Source organism: Bombyx mori, chromosome 13 (genome assembly GCF_030269925.1).
Source record: "Bombyx mori chromosome 13, ASM3026992v2".
NCBI lineage: Eukaryota > Metazoa > Arthropoda > Insecta > Lepidoptera > Bombycidae > Bombyx > Bombyx mori.
This window is the reverse complement of record NC_085119.1, coordinates 3,389,986-3,415,618: the sequence shown is the minus strand read 5'-3', so window position 1 is coordinate 3,415,618 and position 25,633 is coordinate 3,389,986. Positions and strand designations below refer to the sequence as shown.

At 37.4% G+C, this 25,633-nt stretch overlaps 1 protein-coding gene across 1 annotated transcript in view; it reads left to right on the top strand.

Moving 5' to 3' along the window:
* The window catches only part of LOC101744511 (nose resistant to fluoxetine protein 6), a 52,982-nt gene that overhangs the window by 26,498 nt on the left and 851 nt on the right, over positions 1-25,633 (top strand). The window contains exons 3-11 of the mRNA XM_038014915.2: positions 2,512-2,705; positions 8,447-8,711; positions 9,208-9,368; positions 11,329-11,497; positions 14,164-14,357; positions 17,967-18,096; positions 21,150-21,339; positions 22,852-22,994; positions 25,372-25,468. Of these exons, the coding sequence (XP_037870843.1) occupies positions 2,512-2,705; positions 8,447-8,711; positions 9,208-9,368; positions 11,329-11,497; positions 14,164-14,357; positions 17,967-18,096; positions 21,150-21,339; positions 22,852-22,994; positions 25,372-25,468 (1,543 nt within the window). The remainder of the gene's footprint in view (positions 1-2,511; positions 2,706-8,446; positions 8,712-9,207; positions 9,369-11,328; positions 11,498-14,163; positions 14,358-17,966; positions 18,097-21,149; positions 21,340-22,851; positions 22,995-25,371; positions 25,469-25,633) is intronic.

Genomic DNA, 25,633 nt, shown 5'->3' with positions numbered 1-25,633 from the left:
GCCGTCATTTACAATTGAAAAGGTTTTTTGCTTTAATATTTCTTATTATTACTATATGAAACATCCGTGTGTGTTATACTTATAACACAACATTTATCAACATGTTTGAATGTTTTAACGAAATTCTCAACAAACAATTTCAGTAAAATCGTGTCTACTGAATTTATTGTAGTAACTGTTTGATTATTACATTACTATTGCTTATACGAATGCTAAGATTCTTAGTGAATTCCCTAGAAATCGGTTTTTAGCAATTACGGTACGCTACAATTTTTTTTGTTTTATTTTTATGTTAGAAAGTTCTACTTTTTTTCACTAGCATAAATTGTTATCAAAATTAAAATCGAGGCGAAGATAATAACTTCTCTTGAAAAAAGTATACATCTCATGTAGTAGCTTGACCGAATTCCTATTTCTGCCGTGAAGCAGTAATGCGTTTCGGTTTGAAGTGTGAGGCAGCCGTTGTAACTATACTGAGACCTAAGAACTTATATCTCAAGGTAGGTGGCGGCATTTACGTTGTAGATGTCTATGGGCTCCGGTAACCATTTAAGGCCAGGTGGGCCGTGAGCTCGTACACTTATATAAGCAATACAAACAAATATAATATGGATATTTATAAAATCAGCGGGCACCACACCATTGTATTACTTTTTGTAGAGAAACGACAAAGGGAAGATCTTCCGCCGAATGTGTGAAATAGCTCGGTAGACTGACGGTCCGAATGTTGTTGTTGTTCGAAACTTGTAAATAATGAAACATATCTTGAAAATGTCGTTAGCGAGATTCATTCATACAAAACTTCAGCATAGTAAAGAGCTCACCAGACCCCCCCCCCCCCACTCAACTCACTTTATATGTATGACTCCTCGTCCAGCTCGTCGACAACGTGCGAACTAGCCTATAGACACATCATAGTGAGTTTCTCGCCAGATCTTCTCAGTGGGTCGCGATTCCGATCTAGTAGTAGATTCAGTGATGCACTACTCTTGCTAGGGCTAGTGTTAACAACTCTATCAGATTGAGCCCCTGAGCTCACCTACTGGTCCGCGTGAAGTCAGAATAACCCCTTAGACTACCAACGATTAGGTAGGGGGGAAAAGTATGACCAAAACATCATTACACTAATCGAACATCTAAAAACATCTAGAATATTTCATAAGGCGGATTCTCAAGGCTCTGCCTTCATTAAGATTCCCCCAGCACCCGAGGTACCAGGTACTATGTCAGCTTATTTGGACTCCGACTTCATTTTGAATCACAATTGTAATTGCACAATGGCCCTTGATCAAATCAAATTCTCAAAACAAAGTATTGCGATGTTTAACACATTGGCTGCGTTGATCGCATTGTTTTGAACAATGCGTATTGAAATTATTTTAATTCTACAGTCTACATAATCAGTCTTCTATTATATGATGATTTGGGTGATTTGCTTACAAATATATTTAGAATTATCGGCATAGAAAATAATGCATTTAAATGACGCATAGAATATCTATAGTTATAGATATAGTTCGCAAAGTGTCGCATTTTAACATATTATTTATTTTTCTCGACGGACCATGAACGATTAATTTTATGTGCCAATTAAATAAAAATATCATGATAATTTTTGTTTTATTTTTTACTTCATAGCAACATGCATATAATATCAACTAGCTACTAAAGTATTTTTGGCTAAATTAAATTATTTTAAAAGTATATGACAAAAAATTGCAATGATCTTGTGAGTGTGTCGTAATACTGTTGTATATTGCGTTAATTCTGTTATGCGCATAGGGTTTATTTATTCAGTAATCTACATGAAGCCATTGGGAATTGTAAAATAAAATATGTACATAAAGTTAACACGATTTCACTTATAACCTCCTCGATGAAGGAATAACATCTACTCATAAAAATCATACTCGAAAAAAACATAGCGTTACGGTTTGAAGGGTGCGACAGCTGTTAAATTATACTAAATAATCGAGACTTAGATCTTATGTCGGAGAGAAGGTGATTGTAATTACATTGCGATGTCCCCATGGGCTCCAGTAATCACTCAACAACAGGTAGACCTAGAGCCGATTACTCGATCTATGCAAAAAACGCAGCAAACACTTACTTTCAACCGTAGTATGTCCACCGTAGTATGAACGCTACCGCCCATTCCCCAATGAATTTATTTATGCTTTTTCGACATTTTTACTGGTGGTAGGAAGTGTTGTGAGTCCGCGCGGGTAGGTACCACCGCCCTTCCTATTTCTGCCGTGAAGCAGTAATGCGTTTCGGCTTGAGAGATGGGGCAGCCGTTGTAACTATACTGTAACCTTAGAACTCATATCTCAAGGTGGGCGGTGCATTTACGTCGTAGATGTCTATGGGCTCCAGTAATCACTTAATACCAGGTGTGGTGTAAGCCCGTCCACCCAACGAAGCAATGAAAAAAAAATCCTGGAGATCGGAGTAGTACTACACACACAGAACCAAAACTCATACAAAATTGAAGCCAGATTTGTTTTCCAGATGGGTCACAGAGTTCCGCGGTATTCCAGTCTGCTTTGGGGCATCTGCATCCCAAGCTCGTGCAGTAGCTTCGACCTGGAAGAGGAGCTGTCGTACCGTCTATCACATCTCGGCATCACAGCCAAAGTACACAACACTATGTGCACAGTGAAGAATGTTAAACGTCCTTATTCGTTTGGGAAAGCCTTGTCCATGTAAGTACGTCGTAATCTTTTAGTAGCTAAATTCAATCATCAAATTCAAATCATCGCCTGAATGAAGGTAACATTGTAATGAATCAAAATAAAAAATATTTCATTCAACAGTTTTCGTGGGTACTTTTAAATCATAATGATTTAAATGAGTTGTCATTACATCAGTGGCGTGTAAAGATTATTTGAACTAGAAGAGACAGGTTTATGCAACCTTAAATCATTTTGAAAATAATTAAAACTATTTTTAAGATTTAATCTCGCGTATATTATTTTCATTTTATTATTTACTAGCGGCCCGCTCCGGCTCCGCTCGGGTCTTTAACAAAAATTTCAACGATATTTGACGTTGTTTATATTTTTTAAATAAAAGAACACTTATTGTGGCATAATTATAATAGTTAGACATATGCTGTCGCGACACTTTTTGTAAATAATAATGTGCTCTACAAAGTCGTAGTACATTATTTTATTCTATCATCAATAGTTTTCGCAGGGCACACGATGTAAAGAATATTTTAGGTAATTTTTTTACACTTTAGGTTACATAATTGGAGTTTTAGTACGGATCTCTAATTTTTTTCAAAAAAGATTATAACCTATGTCACTCGGGAATAGAGTAGCTTCCAAACAGTGAAAGAATTTTTCAAATCGGTTCAGTAGTTTCGGAGCCTATTCAATACAAACAAACAAACAAATCTTTCCTCTATATAATATTAAGTATAGATAACTTTTCGTATGCTTCACGTTACTCGAGTACATTTAAATATTATGCTTACTACCGTCCAATTTTCTATAAATTATTGATTGACGCTGACGTTTCTTTTTACACATTAATACTAAAAATATCTTAAAGTCTAGAGAATAAAAGTCAAGAAGATCACAGCTGCTAAGACGATAAAGGCCAAACGTCTTCTTTATATTCATTTTATATATAATGAGGACGTTTTTATTTCAATGATCTCACGCCCCATACATGAAATCAGATTATTTCCTTCGGCGAGTACTTGGATTTGGCAAATATTATAAAATGGTTCGCATCACTGGTCGGAGCATGTTTAAAAAATGCAGATCAGCCGTTTAAAAAAATCATTGAAAAAAAAGCATTTGCGATTACCCAGACCGACCACCGTCAAGACACAAACAATCATAAATATATACCTAGTCAGGTCATAAATTCTGTCACATGTTTAATGTAAAATAATTGAAACAAGTTTATTCATTATGTAACCATTCATATACCAAAATGAACTTAACAAAGCATAGATTCTTATGACACTAAAGTTTATTCAAAATGACCTCCGTGATTTTGAATACAGGCCTTCAATCTGCGCGGCCAGTCGTCTATCGCAGCACGAACGAGGTCCATGTCAATATCGGCGGCTGCCTTAATCAAGGATGTCTTGAGTGACTCCAAATTGGGATGAGCCTTTGAGCACGCCTTTTCCTCCAAGTGTTGCCATACCTTGTAATCTAACGGATTCAAATCTGGACTGGAGGAGGGCCAGCCTTCGTGCCGGATGAAGTCGATTTCACGCGCCGCCAGCCAGTCTTGTGTGCTCTTCGCTCTATGAGCTGGCGCCGAATCTTGTTGGAATACCCAGTGCCTGTTATTGAACATGGTATGAGAAACAAGGTTCGTCGGGACTGTATTTTGATACACAACTGCATTTGTTTTTACACCTTTCTCACAAAAATGTACCTCTGTTAAGCCCCAATAAGAAACTCCCAACCATACCATGAGCGAGGATGGAAAATGACCTCGTTGGACACGCGGAATACGGTTGCTCGCTTCTTCACTACTGTGTGCGTACATCTTATCATTTTGTTTGTTATAGCTCTCTTCTACGGTAAAAATTTTTTCATCCGAAAAAAGAATTTCCCGATTTTTTTTTCCCGCGTACCGCTTCAACAAAGCGCGGCATCTCTTCAGTCTCAGGTCCATTAGACGAGCATTCAAACGATGTGCTGTTTTTCTTCGATATGCCCGAAGCCCTAAGTCTTCATTTAACACCCTTTTCACCGTGGTTCTGCTTAACCCCATCTGAAGGGCCAACAGTTTCTGCTTACGTTTGGGATTTTTTTGAACGCGCCTTCACAGCTTTTATCACTGCTGGAGTCCTAACAGACCGAGGGCGACCACTTCTTGACCTGTCATCTACACTAGAGTCTTCATTGTATCGTTTGATGGTACGATAAACGAATCTTTTGGTTATATTCAAATTTTTCAGTATGTTAAAAATTTGAATTGGCGCGTAACCGCAACGATGCAACGCAATAACTGCAACACGGTCTTCTTTAAGCGTCCACTCCATATTTAAAAATGACTAAAATTCTAAAAGTATACATTTTTATTTTCATGAACAATTCGAAATTCGAATTCAATAAACTTTTTTGTGGCCAGCATTCTAAAAGAAAAGTTTTTACTGTGTGACAATACTTATGACCTGACTAGTTATAATAATTATTATAATGATAAATTTATTTTAATATTCACTCGATCCTGTTCCTATTGCAATAAATTGATTAATTTAAAAGTAATTATCGACACAACACTAATAATTAAAACAATATATTTATCTGCGCAGATAGCTTTTATTTTTAATAACCGTATCCATTTATTGATAAAATAAAATTAACAATTTTAAATACATTATTCAACATTATCAAGATTTCAACGAGAATAATGATTTTATAATAAATGAGAAAACAGGTATGTAATTTTAATAATAAATAATTAGTTTAATTAATGATTTGACATTTAATTTAAATTAATAATATGTAGGTATCTACATTTTTAAGTCAATAAAATAAAATCTCGAAATAAAGGCTTAAAAGCTCACGTGGCGATCAAATTGCTTATTCGCGGTAAAATAGAACAAAAAAAACCGCATTATGTATTTTTGTAAGTGTGTCAATATATTTTTTAAACTAATTTCAGAATCTACTTTCGCGCTTTTTTTAAATTATTTAACACTTTAAAGTTTTAAGCCAGAAATGTTTTAATGCCAGGTTTCCACGTATACTCAAATTAAAAATGTAGGTCTAATAAGTACTTGCAAGTGCCAAGGTACTTCCATTGGCTATACTAAATATATTTAGGTAGTAATATAATTTAGGCATTGTTTATCTGGAACATTTGCAGTACCTATAGCTAGCTATATTTAGTCTTCTGGAATATTTTAGCGCCTCTATTGACAACTGAAATGAATGCTATTTATTTTCTTTACCGTAACATTTCATAATTAATAAAATGTATACATAGTTTAAATATGTATTGAGTGTTTAAATTTAATCAAACATTCATTGCAGACTGCTTTAAAATCATATAGTTTTTAGAAGTAAATTATTAGGTACTAGTTGACTCGGCAGACTTCGTAGTGCCTCAATTGATAAATAAAAGACCTAAACTTTTGTATAAAATAGACTTAAAAAAAACAAAAGGAATCCGTCCGACGGGGGACACATCAAAGGAAAAAACAAAATTGTTATTTTTATTTAATTCCGAGCATTTTCATATTTATCTACCTTTTAAACCTTCTCTGAACTTCCACAAATAATTTAAGACCAAAATTAGCCAAACGGTCCAGTCGGAGTTTTAGCGAGACTAACGAACAGCAATTCATTTTTACATATATAGATTCGAAAAATATCACATCTGGCTGTCTTTTCAAATACTGTTTCTATTCTGTATACTTCATATCCTCTTAATTTATCAGGGGTTACCTGTCTTACTCATGCTGCTCTATTTTAATTTATACTCACAATCACTCGGACAACGTTCATGCACTTATATACACAATTCATCCATCTTTTTTTTGGGCTTCCTTCCTCTTTGTATGCATGCACATGTAAGTTCATCACTGTTATAATTACACATAATATTATATGTATTCTTTTGTGATCACGTGTCAAACGCCAATTTCTTACTACTCATTTCATGAATCACAAGGGCTAATTGGATACTTTCTGTAAGACGCTCATTCCTCGTTTTATTCTACCGGCCATCCATCTAATTCCACGACCCCATCTTAAAATTTGCATCTTGGTACGATTTTTATACAGTGCTACATGTTCTTTTAGTAATTAAGATCTTTAGTTGTGCTTTTAAAATTTTCCCTGATGGAAACGAAGAGAGATGGATTAGAGAAACCGAGGATTAAACCCAGTGGTGCACAATTAGATTGCTTTCAGCAGTGAAGTTCCATAGGCTGATGATGATGATGATAATGAACCGGAACACGCTCCGGTAAATTCGTAGAAATGAAAGACATATGTTCCTAAGGCCTAGAGGATAAGACGTCCGTTGCATTCGTATCTAGCGATGCAACGGTGTTGCAATCCCGCAGGCGGGTACCAATTTTTCTAATGAAATACGTACTTGACAAATGTTCACGATCGACTTCCACGATGAAGGAATAGCATCGTGTAATAAAAAATCAAACCCGCAAAATTATAATTTGCGTAATTACTGGTGGTAGGACCTCTTGTGAGAATAAAATGCGAGTCACAACTGAACCACGTTTCAATAAAATATGTGATGAATGATTCAGCAACAAACATACCGAGGCATCCAGCAAACATTAAGATAGATTAAACCATGAATGTGCTTTTAGTCATAACTAAAGCATTCAAAATTAATAATAAACGTAAAAAGTTATTATGAAACTACAAAACACATAAACTCTTGCTCCATTAAAATAGTGTTACAAAATGATTCATTTATGATTGTTAATTTTCAAAGGTGAAGGATGCGATGTATATGAAATACTTTTCTGTTCCTAAATGTTTTACTTTCAAATATTACATTTGCGTACAGTCAGATCCAAACCCTCTATGCTTTTTTAAGCGAAGATGGAACAAAAACTAAACTTCAGTTCACTATTATATTTTAACAATTAGCTGTACCGGCAGACTTCGTAGTGCCTCGATCGATAAATAAAAGACCTAAGCTTTTGTATAAAATAACTTAAAACAAACAAAAGGAATCCGTCCGATGGGGGGGACATCGTAGGAAAAACATAATTGTTATTTTTATTTAATTCTGAGCGTTTTCATGGTAATCTACCTTTTAAACTTTCTCTGGACTTCCACAAATAATTCAAGACTGAAATTAACCAAATCGGTCCAGCCGTTCTCGAGTTTTAGCGAGACTAACGAACAGCAATTCATTTTTATATTTAAAGATAGATTTACTTAATTCACAAAATACCAAAGATCATCCTGCCTGTTTCTGCCGCGAAGTAGTCATGTGTTCTAGAAGAATATGACAGCCGTTAACATCAATTAACAGTCCGGCCTCACGTCTCAAAATGGAAGATAGCATTCAAGTTATGATGTCTATAGACTCCAACAACTCCGGTGTGAAACATTTCTAATATGTACACATCGTAAAGTATAGGTAAAAATAATTTATTTCTAATCTTAGCGTAAATAGTTTTTGTCATTACGATTTCATTTCTCTTTCGTATTATCGATACTGGCCTCAGAAGAAAAAAATACAGCTTATTTGATTATTTCCATTCTCTGTTTTTAATGTTAGATTACAAAAAATCTTTTAGTACAAAAATTAATACCAAAAACAGCAGGTTGCCTACGAGTGTGTTTATGTTCTCGTCCAATAAACATTACATATTTGATGAGCACCAAACTGACCATTATTCCGCAACCAAGCCCGCTGGTCGGTTTTCAAGATAAACAAAAACTGAAAATGTTTTATAGCGCTTCTTTTTTGCCATTTTCAGATCTTTCTTCTTAGCGATACTGCTACTGTTAAGTCTTGGAACTATTTTGGACGACGACAAAGATGGCGTGACAAATTTCGAGAAACTACTTAACGCTTTTTCGTTGAAGCGTAATCTGAGGAAAGTGTTTGATCTGTCCGACGCAGCGACTAGGGTCAAAGGAGTGGACGCATTCAGGGGTATCAATGCCCTTGCTTTGCTCGTTGCGCATAAGTCAATGGCCATGGCGCATAACCCTTACGTTAACAAAGTTAGCTTCTCTGAGGTAAGAATTCAAGCTTTTCATTATTTGACTAACATATCCCACTGAGCCAGTGACTCAAAGTGAATCTCCTTTGAGACTAATTAACGCCGCCGGTCCCGCTCTAAAGCTAAATCTTGCCAATCAGTGACTCGGAGATCCTGCAGATCCTGCTTGGGAATCTATCCCAAAATATGAAATCTAATAAAAACATTTTATTATTATGAGCAGACGAGCTCACGGCCTAATTAGTATTAAGTACGTAGTTGCCAAAGACCATAGACATAAAGTGAACACTGACACCAAAATTTTAGACATGAGAAGTTTGATGCCTCGGTACTATTATAACGGCTTAAGCTACTATTTCAACAGGAACACATGGCGCCAACAATAAGTAGGAGATGATCCTAACGAACTCGCAAACCCTACTATGAGAAAGTCACTTGTTGACAACTGATCTTTAATTATTGTATCGCGCGCAATGGAAAACAAATCGGTCAAAGTTTAATGTTACATCCAGGTATTCGGAATGCCGTGGGCTGTGATCGGTCGCTCAGCGATACTATACACAGACAGTTTCCTGTACCTCAGTGGGTTCCTGAACGCTTACAACCTCCTGCAAGAGCTCGAGAGGAAAGGCACGATCGACTTGAAGAGCAGGCTCATCAACCGATGGTTTAGGTATGAATCTTTTCACAATTTTTAGCGGAGTTGACAAAATCGCTAACGACACGGAACTGTCACATTATCGGTTCATAACAGACGGCATTTATTATATTCGTAGACAGACTTCACGGTATATATTGCAACATTCTAGGCAGCAGGTTGACTCTGCCCCTGGCATTGCTGGAGTTCATGGGCGGCGATAACCACTCACCATCAGGTGGGCCGTACGCCCGCCTGCCTACAAGGGCAATAAAAAAATAAGCTACTTTGCTACATCAATAAAAGAGATTATAATACATTGTATGGCGGTTGTATGAAAGGCGACTGCATGCAGCAGAGATGCGAATGTTGCGATGGATATGTGGAGTAACGAGAATGGATAGAATATGGAATGAGTATGTCAGAGGAAGTCTGAAAGTGGCACCTGTGACAGAGAAGCTGAGCAGTCCGCGCTTGGGATGATATAGACATGTGGTGAGACGAAATGAAAATGAGGTTGGTAAGAGAATATTAACAATGAATGTAGAAGGATATAGAGGAGGAGGTAGACCTAAGAAGAAGTGGATGGATTGCGTCAAAGACGATATGTTTAAGAAGGCAGTGAGCGAAGAAATGGTATATGATAGAGGAGTATGGAAGGAGAAAACATGTTGCGCCGACCCCATGTCACTGGGAGAAAGGCAGGAGAATGATGATGATAATATATGGTATGGCTACTATGGCTAGTCTATTTTTTCTTAACTCATCGTCATTCGAACATTTTACTCTAAAAGACTTGAATGAGTTTAAATATTTAACACTAATAAAATTGCAATATTTTTTTAACAAATGGTTGTAATTCGTATAATATTGGGAAAATATAATTACAGCGTAGCGCACCGGTATATCCTATGTAAAAAATTAAATTTTCTTGTGTCCTGTCACTACGCAACAATTACGGGTTCAAACAACAGCTACCGACAATAAATCAAATAAATATTTATAGCAATCACCTTTACTTTGAACCTCGAGCAATTAATCACTTTTCGGAAACGCCCATTAATCTAGATTCGTATTAAATCCGGTATCTCACTGAAAAATAGTTGAATATTCACCAAATTGAATTAAATACCAATCATACTTCAACGGGATTAAGAATTATACACGTGTCCAGTGTGTGAGACGCGGCGGACGGGGAGAGGCATCAGCTGATCGCGGCTCGCCGACAGACTCAATCGACAACCAATCAACAACGGACGTTTCGACCGCTCATAAGAATTTATGTTAATCTCCAAATTTATAAAGTATTAATTATTATAAAGCGAATTGTATTATTGGAGTTTTATTAACACACGTGCTTCTAATCAAACCTAAATGAAAATCAACAAAACTTCGTTTACTCTTTAAGTTCTATTGTCACTGGATTCATATTTATCTTCGCTTTCAGAAACAACTCTTTCAATATTGAAACTATGGTAATAAATTACTTTTAAACATATTTATTTATGTCAATAATAATAATTCGCGGTACCTACACACATACGTATACATGCTGCCGTTTAGTGTCCTGTGAGCTCGTCCACCCGACTAAATAATAATAAAAACTTCAGACACAAGTTTTGATCGTCTCTCTTGCACCGCGCTCCGAGAGTGACTCTTATGGCTGATATATCGCGTACATATTCCACAGTTTTATTTATTTATTTATTGCATAGATGGTTGGACGGGCTCACAGCCCACCTGGTATTAAGTGGTTACTGGAGCCTATAGACATCTACAACATAAATGCCGCCACCCACCTTGAGATATAAGTTCTAAGGTCTCAGTATAGTTACAACGGCTGCCCCGCCCTTCAAACAAAAACGCATTACTGCTTCACGGCAGAAATAGGCAGAGTGGTAGTACCTACCCACGCGGACTCACAAGCGGTCCTACTACCAGTAATATTCTGCCAATATTCTAGTTCTACCAGTCACTTGTATAATTAATCTCCCAGGTTATTTCCGTTGTTCGTGAGCCTGATGTTGTTCTGCACGTACATCCTGCCTGACATCAGCAACGGACCCCAGTGGAACCTCGTCGTGGAAGAGCACAGCAGAGTCTGCGAGAAGAACATGTGGAAGAGCTTCCTTTTCATTCACAACTATTTTGGATTCGAGGAAATGGTAAGAGTATTATTATTAACCACTAGCTGACCCGGCAGACTTCGTAGTGCCTAAATCGATAAGTAAAAGACCTAATCTTTGGTATAAAATAAACTTAAAACAAACAAAACGAATCCGTCCTACGGGAGACACATCAAAGGAAAAACAAAATTGTTTGTTTTTATATAATTCCGAGCATTTTCATATTTATTTACCTTTTAAACCTTCTCTGGGCTTCCATGAACAATTCAAGACCAAAATTAGCCAAATCGGTCCAACCGTTCTCGAGTTTTAGTGAGACTAACGAAAAGCAATTCATTTATATTATACCTAATATAGATGATCTACTCTCCAATACTTTATGAAGTTTTAGTTTTATTTCGATAAAATTCGAGTGCATTTATTAGTCAGGAGGCGGTCATTAGGAATAGCGATTTCTTAATTTAATTACTTGGTCAATTTTGCATGCATAATGGTAGGAAATATCCCATAAATAAAACACGTAGGGTTTATCAGCCTTTAAGTACTGTGGACTATTAATGCATTACATACTACATTAATATATACTGTAGTATAAATTTAGTTTGAAGCCTCATGATCTAGTGAATGGTATCCCTGATTACTGTTCGGAATCAATATCTTATTAAAATTATACCTGCCTGTTGACTGTTTTTAATGTTGTGTTTTGGTGTGCTTATTCTCTCTATCTCACTCTTTCTCTGTCTCTCTTTCTCTGTCTCTCGTTACTACCCTAAAATTTGAAACATGAAGTAAAGTCAATAAAACTGCTTCCCAAGTTTATTATACCACGTTAATTGACGATAGATGCTAATTACAAATTACATAGTTACAATAATGCTGCGTTAACCCAGTTCTCATAGTTGCATAAGGAAAATCAACATTACAAGTTGACATCGTTCGACGATACTTTCTTACTAAAAACAATGATTGTTTCAACTTAGACATCACAACGCCTAGACCGCCACCCGTCCTCAGGCATGCGATCGTACACCCGTATCTTTAGTCGTTTACACGAGGTTAACTCGACTCGACTCAACCTCCAACGCGCGTTTTGGTATGATTAGTCGTAAAAATAAACTCCACTTTGTCCTTGGAAAAATTTCCTAACCGGAGTGAAGTGAGCGAACTGTCAAGTCAAGGTACGTTGCGACGTACCTTGAACGTTCCTCAAGGCTGGTTTTCTATCAATGTCCAAGTAGTATGTGGACCGCAAATGGAAATATATGATATTGTTGTGCAATGGCCTGGATCTGTGCATGATTCCCGCATATTTTGATAATTTAATTTTGATAATGTTTATTAATAAAGTAAATAGTTCGAAGTTAGACATTTGAAACTCTTTATTTTATTTACCTACATAAGAGTCATATTTTGCTTAGTACCTGATAAATAAAGTCAATGCGATTATAAGTTTTATTTATATAATAATAAACTGGTGGTTGTGGATAAGCACTTCAACAACACGATGCAACCAAAATCACACAAAAGCGGCGAATAAAAATACAAAGCCGGATCCGAAATCTAAAATAATAATAGGTTAGAAAATAAATAATACACTTTCAGATTTACCGCACCCACACATATTTACGATTAACTCAGCAACCAAAACATCAAACAAGTTCATCTAGTGTCAAACAGACAGCGGCAGCTTGACTTTGACATTAAACAATGACCATAGACTACAGAACTCTATGGGTTTGATGCTAGCTTGATCAAATTTTCATCATTATTACCTCACTCGAGGACAGTTCAGGAATATTGTAATGGTCGACTAAAAATACCAAACTCGAGTAAGTTTCGAGGGAATGCTCGAGCATCATCGGATGAGTTAAGAGTGGAGGACTATTTTACGAAACGTCTAAAGATACGGGCAGAAGTCTCAATTGTAGTGTGCAAACCTTCAAGTAGGAACGCTTGCTTGCCCCGTAGCAGTAGCAGGTTTTTTATTTTTTTTATTGCTTATGTGAGTGGACTAGCTCACAACCCACCTGGTGCTAAGTAGTTACCGGAGCCCATAGATATCTACAATGTAAATGCCGTCTTGAGATGCGAGTTCTAAGGTCTCAGTATAGTTACAACAGCTGCTCCACCCTTCAAACCGAAACGCATTACTGCTTCACGGCAGATATCGGCAGGGTGGTGGTACCTACCCGTGCGGACTCACAAAAGGTCCTACCACCAGTAACATAGAAAGGTACCTTTTAAAGCCCTTGTAGGCAGACGAGCACACGCCCCGCCTGATGGTAAGTGGTCATCGTCATTCACATTAATCTTGCAACTACTAAATCGCAAAAAATATATATTTCGTTTTGATCGCGTGCTGTCATTCCTGAACACACAATACGATCTCTGTAATTATTCAAACAATACCTCCCTGCAATACTTCTTTTTTATGATTGAGGGATTACTAGTGGCACGGAGACCTTTCCAGTTGCACCAGAACAGGTGGGCGAGCAAAGGCTCAACCTGTAGGGGTGGGATTTGCTAACAGCTGTCCGAGCGCCTCCAAAGGAGACCTCAAGAGTGGCTGCTTTGCGAATGATGCAGGGTTTCAAAATCGGCATAATCGCTTGGCTTGACACAAGAACACGCGACGTCTCACCTGCTAGGCTTAATTTAAAATTAACACCCGGTATTGTGTAATAACTAAGTTGGAATGCTTCTAGTGTCTGACGCACACGCATCAGATCGGTATGGACATGCAGCTGTACGTAGCGACCTTGCCTCTGATGCTTCTGTTCTGGAAAGCCAGGACCATTGGCTGGACCGTCTTCGCCTCCATCGCCGTCGGCTCCACTGTACTCAGATATCTTGCCATCCACTGGTACGACATCAGCATGTTCGTCTACTACGGAATATCGTAAGTCATTCTGTTGTAACTTGAAAATTGACGTCCTTTTAATAATAATAATAACCTTTGCATTAGACGTCTTCAGCTCTAACACTAGGAGCAGGCTCAGGGACCCCGGTAACCGTACTCGTCGAACTCGACAAAGAGGTCGACATGCAACTAACCCATGCATCATCCCGCTGAGTTTCTCGCCGGATCTTCTCAACGGGTCGCGATTCCGATACGGTAGTAGATTCATTCGCGAAGCAGCTGCTCTTGAATTGTTAGGTCTCTTTTGGAGGCGCTCGGGTAGCTGTTAGCAAATCCCACCCCACCCCGCCTTACTCGCCCACCTATCCTGGTGAAACTGGAAAGGCCTCTGGGCCACCAGTAATCTTTCAACCATAAAATAAAACTTGAAAATACATATTTCTTCTTTAATTTAATAGTTGGCATGCATTTTTTTTTATTTCACGGTGGTTACCGTTTATGGTTTTTTAGTGTTGACACACGCTGCAGCTAAATTTACCGATTATGTATGCTTCAACCTCAACAATACGAGCTTTTGCACATTTATTTGACTGGGCCCCGAAAACTGCGGGATAGTTAACGATTCATTTATTGTAAAAGGTAGATTTCAAAATAATTATGAAATTAATCTTAATTTCTACATTTTTTTTATTGCTTAGATGGGTGGACGAGCTCACAGCCCACCTGGTGTTCAGTGGTTACTGGAGCCCATAGACATCTACAACTACTAAACAAGTAAATGCACCACCCACCTTGAGATATAAGTTCTAAGGTCTCAAGTATAGTTACAACGGCTGCCCTACCCTTCAAACCGAAACGCATTACTGCTTCACGGCAGAAATAGGCGGGGTGGTGGTACCTACCCGTGCGGACTCACAAGAGGTCCTACCACCAGTAATAAATGTCTATGCAGTCAATTTGCTGCTAGATTCAAAAACATTAAGCATTTATTTGTACTTAATTCAGTTTTTACGCATTTCGCTTTCTTCTTTTGTTTTTTTTTTTTAATAATCCAAAAAGTTTACATATTGACTAATGAATATGTTATAAAATTTTTGACTAAACCCCTATCATATTAAAAGATCGTATTTAGGAAACAATCGTTGAGTAAAATAACTAATTATTATTCAGAGATTATTTACTTCAAATCAATGGTTGAAAATATTTTTCTAAACGTAAACAATATACCTAAAGCGATAATTGCATTGCATAGAACAAAACCAATTTAAATCAATTCCAATATACTGTAGGAAGACATGGTATTGTGATCATAGTTGTGGGACAAGTAACTGTTAGAGAAATTAATGTTATAAAAAAATACTAGCAAAAAAAAAGTAGATTCATTACTGCACTCTGTTGAAAAAGAAACAAAGACGTTTGAAAAATGGATCCCGATTAATTTTAATTTAACCAACAAAACGTGGTTCCTGAATTAAGGGCCATTTTTCCTTCAAAAAATAAGCACCGGAAATTATAAGGGCCTTCTAATTAATTAATGCTATTTAACTTCACGAAATTATCGCTTGACTAGGGTATTCGCGGTGGTTTAATCCAAAAAACTTTACGATTGTAAAGCTTCAGAAAACGAATTTTATGTAATAAGTTGTTTTATTATGTTTTTAGTATTTACCATGTGCATAGCTCATCTTATTATTTAAGCTATCTTCTTCCTATTTCCTATTCTTCCTATTCGTACGCTCTTGACAGAGTGGTCGTGGTCATGCATCAGTCGGATCCTGCGATACCGATGCTCTCGCGATGCGACGCCGCGGCCGTGTGGCGCAGTGTTTCGCAGAGTGAGAGCAATTGTTTATGTCTTCCTATTTAGCTCCTTCTAAATCACTTCAGGAATAATATTAAAATTTCCTAGCCCTCGCAAATTGTCTATAAGACATACTTCCTAGTCGTAAATATATTTGTTTAGGTAAAAAACGAATATTCTAAGACATTACCACAAAACTTCCTTGTCTCCGCTTAACCAAATATAAGAGTATTCTCGATGGAAAAGATTATCTTCAGCTCCACTTAGTATCGAGTATTGAGATAAGGAAGCTACTGATGAACTCAGAGAACCTCGTGTAGGTTTATTTTCAAACTTGTAACTACTTGTAACATTTTCTTGTAATTATACTGAGACCTTAGAACTTATATCTCAAGGTGATTGGCGCATTTACGTTGTAGATGTCTATGGGCTCCAGTAACCACTTAACATCAGGTGGGCTGTGAGCTCGTCCACCCATTTAAGCATAAAAAAAAACAAACAAAAAAACAAAAAATTGTCTTAAGTGCACATTATGCTATTTCTTGGCTCACTCTAATAAAAACAGCTGATTGTTCTAGTCATAGTACAATAGTCGAGTCCGGGGAAGTTTCAAGGTCAAGGTCTCAACATTTCGGAGCACGATTGCCATGAAGGATACTAAACTACATCGCGTTGAGTAATGAATACAATGAAAAGCAATATTTTGCACTTAACCAAAATGTCTATTACGTTTAATAGTTCCTCTAACATATTCGAGTTTTAATTTTTATCAATACCTATTACCATGAAAATAGAGTACAGATTTTTCTAAACAAATTGCATGCTTTACAAACCTTTCACTAAATCTCACATAAGTTTCATTTTTATTTCACAAAAAATCGCTAAAATGGCTCCATAATCTAGATTATAGGAAAAGCATTAAGTTCCCAACAATTCTCAATGGTAGCTTAATAATTTTGGTCGCCGTGGCCAAACCCGGCTTGGAACCATGATGATCATCGTGATGATGATCATCGTGATGATGAGTAATATGACGAATTTTTACAATTCATACACTACATGCTAAACCTATCACAGTGAACTCAAGTATCATTATCTAGAATGTCGTATTTTACGAATTCAAATAATTTAATTAACTTTTCCTATTAAGAAGGATAGTCGCATTTTTTATTATGCCCATTCGAAGACAAACTTGGTAAATGTTATTACTAAGTCGTCGTGGCCTAAGGGATAGATGTCTATGGGCTCCAGTAACCACTTAACACCAGGTGGGCTGTGAGCTCGTCCACCCATCTAGCAATAAAAAAAAATAGTAACATTATTTTCACGGAGTTTTTCAAATAATCTTTTTGATCGAAATTATTTACTTTTGCAATATCGATTTTATTCTCAATTTCAAATTACCATAATATCTATATGTACGTATAAATTTCACTCTCAAAATTGTCACTCTTATTAATATCCGCCGACCAGTCGGGGTTTTTTCCCCTATTTATGCTAGATAGACTTGAGAGGCTATTTCAGCTTCTCCTTGACGTGTAGGTGAGCGCACGGGGCTCAAACCGGGGTGTTGCTATCACTGGCCTTAGCAAGAGCAGTGCTTCGCAGGATCTACCACCGGATCGGAAACGTAACATCCAGTGATCTTCATGTTTGACTGTTTGATCGATATTAGTTGTCTCAAATTGTGATGAGGTGTGCTCCTTTAGTTACCTAAACCTACCTGTTTAATACCAACCGTCATTTAAATTTGTCTGCCGATTTACGCTAATACTTGATAGCACAACACAATAAAAGTTAATAAAAACTTTGGTCTTAAATAAAAAAGTCGTTTTTGTTGATTTCAGAGTCCAGAAGTTACTGGACGCAGCAAGATATTCTTATATTCTGCCGACTCACAGAGCAACCATTTACCTAATCGGAGTAGCGATGGCCTACGTCATTAGAACGAAGAAATTGAACTTTACTCTCTCAAATGTAAGTCTATTCTGCTATTAAAATTAAATAGTAGTTGTAAATATACCTATTGTAAATCGAACGTTGATGATATAGTGTTATTTAGCACGAACAATTCACATTAATTAAAGGTTAATGACCTTTCAAAACAGAATGTCAAAAATTAATTTCAAAATCAAAGCTGTTTTTAAAAGCAAGACTACCCTACATTACCTTTCATCTAACTTAAGTACAAATCTGACTTTTCTGATTTTAGAGATGATTAGTTTAAGAGTGTAAGAGCAAAATATTATACTAACAAATAAAATTCAATAAATGAATAAACAGCTATCACACATAGAATATAGTAGAGCGTCCCCTAACCGAATTGTGCCGATAAAATCCTAAGCCACTTCGGCCGAATTCAGCTAACAGATTTCGAAACGCTATCATGTTGATATTAGAATATCGAGCCTGAATGAATTAACAAACACGTAACACGATAGAAATCCAATGGATAGGGCTATGGGCTTTTATAATAAAATTTTGTTTCACTAAACGATCTTATGTTCGTTAAAACAAAAAATCCCACGATGCCATTATCTTCAGACGTCTTGCAATAGCACAATATATTTGCGTGCTACTAAGAAACAATAAAATAATAAGCAAACAATTAAATTCAGAAATGAAATAGTAATATTAAATGGTTTATTGCACGCAAAATTCAAAGCTGCTAAATAAACACGCAATTTGTAGGACAGCAAATCACGTTCGAACTAATAAAGTTTATTGATTGTACATATATTGATGAAAAACGTATTTCTTTCGGTTTGAAACTCCAATAGGATAAAAACGTATTTTGGTCGTGCTGTCTTGATCATGAAGGGATTGCACTTAAGTAATTAGTTTACACTAGAGGTCCCGCAGTAGTCGAAATTCGACTATAATCAATTGGAATTGCAAGTTTGTACACTATTATGATTGTATTTTATACTTTTATAATCACAAATTGCGCCAAGACTACACTATAAAAAATATTAACAAAGACAAATCATATTCTATTCTCAATTTGACAACAGACGTCAATAACAAAAGTTTGACAATAAATAGTATGCATGCGTGTGTGCGTCAACTACATGGTATGTAGTGTGTGTAACGTTTTCTTTATTGATTTAATGTATCTTTTATGCATTATTTTAAAAAAGTATTAGCATTGTGCACTTCTTCTCTATATACTCTATAAGTGTGGAAAATTTCATACTCCTCCGTCCGCGCAATTTTCGTAAAAAGGGATACAAAGTTTTTGCTTCACGTATTAATATATAGATAAAACTTAATTACTAACCCATCAGAACAGTAATTTTCATCAATGTCAATCTGTTGTTATTGTAATTCTAGGTTACCCCGCTAGCCCCTCACTAGTTGTATCTACTTCAATACAATCACAATGCAAATCATAGTTAATTCAAACAATAAGATTTTAGTGAAACTTACAAGTATTATACGGAGCTTATGAAAATATAAATCTCTCGGGACGAAACAGTACATCAGAAACTTGTTACACGCAAACTTAATACTCCATTCACTTTCAAACTTATTGAAAAGTTATGGTACAAGATTGATGATGAAACTAAACATATGAATAAAAGCGTTTGAGACCCTTTCAGCTTACATATTTATTGCCGTAGGGAATTATGATACAAGCCCACCAAAAAGTTCTCTGAAATATACTCAAACTCTCAAATGTTTTTCGTAAGCAACTCACCAAAATGGTGGTTATTACCATCTATTCCGTGGTTATTACAGTAGCATGCTAACCATCGCTATTGCTTTATTTTGTTACCGAGTGATCAGGCTACGACGCTGGTAATTCATGATTTTTTATCAGACTAGTGTCTGATAAAACCCATTCTGCTCCCCTCCGCGGTGTTTCCCAAGCGCTATGCTATGACATGTCCTTCTTCAAACGAGGCTTATGGAGAGTACTTAACGGTAGGTAGCGACTTGGCTCTGCCCCTGGCATTGCTGAAATCCATGGGCGACGGTAACCACTCACAATAGGTGGGCCGTGGTTGTCTACCTATAAAGGCCAATAAAAAAATAACATGCAAAGCTGTCATCAAATTCTGATTTTTAATTAAAAATCAATGCATAAAATCAATGGATTTAAGCACATATTTCTACAATACGTTACAGTATTTTAACTCTCTGAGTAAATGTTATCGCCCACCGTGAAATGGTAATCTCGGTAGTATTGATAAAAAAGATGGTAATACTTACATACTCTAATTGAAAATATAACCTAAGATATTGGTGAGAAAGTAAAGGTGTGAGAAAAAAGAATTTGTTAGGTAAAAGATAATCATAGAGAAGACATTGTCACAATCAAGAGGTAAAGGAACGCACTTGCATTCGCTAGAACTGGCAAAGATCACGCAGGCGGTTACGGTTGACGAACTAATTATCATAGCATACGTCAACCCTCCCCGAGTCCTGATCACACAGAAGCCAGTCACCGTCGACGCCCTAGACGCGTCCTTACGGATCCATCAGATCCAATAACTCTTACATTAGACGCTTTCAGCTCTAACACTAGCACCAGGCTCAGGGACTCCGGTAACCGTACTCTTCGAACTCGACAAAGATGTCGACGTGCAACCTAACCCATGGATCAGCTCGCTGAGTTTCTCACCGGATCTTCTCGGCGGGTCGCGATTCCGATTCGGTAGTAGATTCATTCGCGAAGCAGTTGCTCCCGAGTTTTTAAGTCTCCCTCGAAGACGCTCAGGCAGCTATTAGCTAATCCCACCCCTCCTGGCTAAGTCTTTACTCGCTGGGGGTATCGTTTGCGTAAGTTTGCCGCTAAGAGCGCTGTTCTAACTGCATTCAAAATTGGCTTAACTTTTACGCTATCGAGAACGTTAAGAAACTCGCACTAAGCACACTGGTGAAACTGGATAGTACCAGAAAGGCCACCAGTAATCCTTCAATCATAAAAAAAAAACTCAACCTATCCCACCAGTTTATCAAGTGTCTTATGGACATTGAAAACCAATCTTTCAACGTATCATTATAAACTGGTGTTTTTCTTCCAGAGCCAAGTAAGACTATTCTGGGCTTCGTGTTTCGCGTTAGCCGCCTTCACCATAGTGCACCCGTACTGGATGGGTCTGGAGGGGTACCAGTACGAGCACGGACCCGCCGCTCTGTTCGCGGCCCTGTCCCCTATCATGTGGGGCTTGTTCATGTGCATGATGCACTGGGCCGTGTGTAATGATTACGCTGGTATGACTTTTGATATTTATTCTTCTTCATCGTACCCTCGCTGCTGAGGATCGCGACCACATTGAAATCGTCGTGGCCTATAGTATAAGACGTCCGGTTCATTCGTATCTAGCGATGCAAGGGTGTTCGATTCCCGCAAGCGGGTACCAATTTTTCTAATGAAATACGTACTTAACATATGTTCACGATTGACCTCCACGGTGAAGGAATAACATCGTGTAATAAAAATCAAAACTCACAAAATTATAATTTGCGTAATTGCTGGTGGTAGGACCTCTTGTGAGTCCGCACAGGTAGGTACCGCCAGCCTGCCTATTTCTGCCGGTGAAGCAGTAATGCGTTTCGGTTTGAAGGGTGGAGGAGCAGCCGTTGTAACTATACTGAGACTTTAGAACTCATATCTCAAGGTGGGTAGGCGGCATTTAAGTTATATCTATGGGCTCCAGAACCACTTAACAGCAGTTGTGCAGGGCAGGCTGTTACCTTGTCCACCCTTCTAAGCAATAAAAAAATAAAACAAAAAACATGTGATTTTCCTCCACTGTGTTCGATCATGGCATGAACCCCATAGTACAGACTACCACCAAGTGTTTCTCTTACTTGATCTGACCATCTGACTGACGTTCTGCCCACAGCACGCTTGCCCTCTATGCGACCCGAAATTTGATATTTATTAGTAATAGTTTAAACCCAATCTTGTTCGTAACCAAAATAGAGATTTATTTAATTCAAATTTACATAGTAAGGTTTCTCAACTTTTCTCTTTATTTTAGTAAATTTCTGGACATGCTCACGAAACACCTGGTGCTCAGTGCTTACCTAAGCCCCTAAATAAAGTAGTACGAGCAGTAATAAAGTAGTAAAGATGTTGGTACCTACCCATGGGTACTATGTAAAGCTTTATTCATTTTTAATAATAATAATAATGCATTGTGAGCTGGTACATTTTTTTTATTTCTTTGTTCTCCTACCTTTGCTAATAGCATTAAGAGGCTATTTCAGCATCTCCTTGACGTGTAGGTGAGCTCACGGGGCTCTAACCGGAAGTGTTGCTAACACTGGCCCTAGCAAGAGCAGTGCTGATCGTAGCCTGCTTATTTTTACCGCGAAACAATCATGCGTTCAGATTTCAAGGGTAAAACAGTCAAATTCGACTATCATACTAAGTGGCTCAAATGACCTTTTAATATTTAATATTAGGCAAATGTTAAGTGGGAGAGTTGTTGCCCTATAACAATCTTCCACTTGAACCAAGTAGTTTTTTTTATTGCCTTTGTAGGTAGACGAGGGTACGGCCCATCTGATGGTAAGTGGTGACTGTCGCTCATGGACGTCAGCAACGCCAGGGACAGAGCCAAGCCGCTGCCTACCATTAAGTACTCTCCGCAAGCCTCATTTGAAGAAGGACATGTCATAGCGCTCGGAAAACACCGTGGAGCGGAAAAGCTACTTTTGTCTTTTACGCATTGTTTTATGTATTTATGTATGTATACATTCTGTTCATCTATAAAGGTTCTGGCACCGCCTTCCTGGAGTCGAGAGTGTTCAAATTCTTCAACAAAATCGCGTACAGTGTATACCTGACCCAGTTCCCGATCTTCTTCTTCACGGTCGGAGTCCAGAGGCACGCGGAATACTACTCGCCATTACTTCTGGTAAGATCGTATAAAAATATACATATCGACGCTTGAAAGGCAAACGTGACTTAGCGACAATGCGTGATAAAGGCTTCGTCAAACAGAACGCGTACTTAGCGCGCGTCAGAACGCTAAACTGACGGCGCGCTTTGACGCTGCGATGTGTTGTACTACTATAATACTATACCGTCAAACAGAGCCCCAGCACTATAAGTACGCAACGCTCTGTCGCGGCATTAGGACGCTTTGACGTAAGGCGTAATTTTTTACAAATTTTATTTTAGCGTCCGAGTGAATGTGTATTAAAATACGAGATAATGTCCGAAAAATTTATAGAAATAGTTAGAAAATACCCATGCTTATACAATGCCACATCTGAATCACTCGACATCTTAGTACTTTTAAATTTTCACACTGCTATCGAAAGGCACTATGATTTGGCGAATGCGTTGCGTCAAGGAGCGTTGGACTCATCTAGTCAATTTGTGTGACATGAAAAGAGCGCGACGTTAAAACGCAGCGTTAAGTACGCGTTCTGTTTGACGAAGCCTAATTTAAAGTTGAAATACCTGAAAAAAAAATCTATTTTATCGAATCTGGCAGTAGGATTGAAATTATTTTAATAGATCTAGAAATATTTTTTTTTTGCGCATCGAATATGGTTATTGCCTATCATTTATGCGGAGTTTACATTACGAAATTAGTGTCATGCATGTTGAACTCAGTTGCACGAAAGTAGTTTCGATACATGCGAAAGTAATTTCGTTAAAAAATTAGTGTCGTGAAATCCACAGTATCGCAGTAACCATGGCGCCGCCAGCATCAAAGCTATATTTTGCTATATTCAATGTAGCTAAAGAAATGCTTATATAATATATGCTTCTTTGACATATTGCATCTCCATGGCTTCCATAATTATTTTGTAGGCCGCATCTCGGGCATGCCTATTTTTATATTGTAAGTGTTTCGGGTCCCAGAGACTCTTGTCGCTGATATTCATTAATGAATTGTATTTTTTTTCTGTACTCCATCGTTGGTTTGCCATTTTCAAGGCTTGAAGCGCGTCCGGACTAACAATACACACGTCCGCGCGGCGCAGGCCCTTTCGCGACATTAGTTTCACGTCGCGTCTACACTATGAAATTAGTTGCATGACATTAGTTTCACCAAAAAATCGCGCAGGGCACGAAACTAATTTACATGCATGAAATTAATGCATGCATTACGAAAGTATTAAATTACACGTGAAACTGTTGGTAAAACTAATGTCACGAAATTAATTTCACGCCACTAATTTCGTAATGTAAATTCGGCTTTATGTACAAAGCAGTTATTGTCGCTTAGTCACGTTTCCCTTTCAAACGTCGAATGCACATCATTAATACACACTACAATTCATCATTCTCCTGCCCTTCTCCCAGTGACATGGGGTCGGTGCAACATGTTTTCTCCTTCCATACTCCTCTATCATATACCATTTCTTCGCTCACTCCCCTCTTACACATACGTCTTTCACGCAATCCATCCATTTCTTCTTAGGTCTCGCACTACAATTAAAAATACGAGAAGATCAGATTTTGACGAAATTCGATAATCAACTTTTATTACTTAAATAGAAATATTTTTTTTATTAAAAACTGGAAATAAATCACGCGCGGTCATCCGGCCCCAAATTAGGAGTCCCTTTCCCTGTGTTTTGGGTACCAGAAACTGATATACATACTTATATATGTTTAAATATATACATACATCTATTTCTATATCTATACTAATATTATAAAGAGGAAAGATTTGTTTGTTTGTTTGTTTGTTTCGAATAGGCTCCGAAACTACTGGACCGATTTGAAAAATTCTTTTTCCATTAGAAGCCAACATTGTCCCTGATGAACATAGGCTACTTTTTTTGATTTATTTTTTATTTTATTTTTTTTGGTTTCATGTGTGCTTTAATGTTTCCGAAGCGAAGCGAGGGCGGGTCGCTAGTAGATCATAAACACCCACACAAAAAGTAAATAAACCTGTTCGTCACACGAATGTTTGCTCAATGCGGGAATCCAACCCACGACCCTCGCCACAACAGTCGGACCGCTAACTACTGCTCCACTGAGTCAGTCATCAAATAGATATGAAGACATGAGTGGATGAAGGAGATATGATGCAATGTTAATTTCGAGACAACAGGCATCAAACGTTTGTTACTTGTGCTTTTTCTTCGTACATACATAGCTCCTTTAGCACATTCATTTTCTAAAAATAGTCTTTCAACCCGAAGCTTTAAGGTCTAATATGTTTTATAGGTACATAGCACCTTCATTTAATGTAAAAAGTCAAAAATCTTAAAAAATGGTACTTAACCCCTTTATCCACTTATATCTTCAAATATTTACCCTTGCAGTTCCACATACCGGAGATGTTCGCAATCTTTGCGATATCCATAATGACGACAGTGGCCATCGAAATGCCCTTCAATCAAGTTTACAGGATATATTTCGGTAAGTATTTAGTATAGGTTCTCCACTTTTCTTTTTCAAGTCCTACCTTTAAATATCCTTAGGGCGATAGAGACTGCTTAATTTGTATATCTGTCCTTATATTTACTTATCGAACACTTTCAACGTAAAAAACTGTGTACTGTAAAAACTGAGACCTAAGAACTC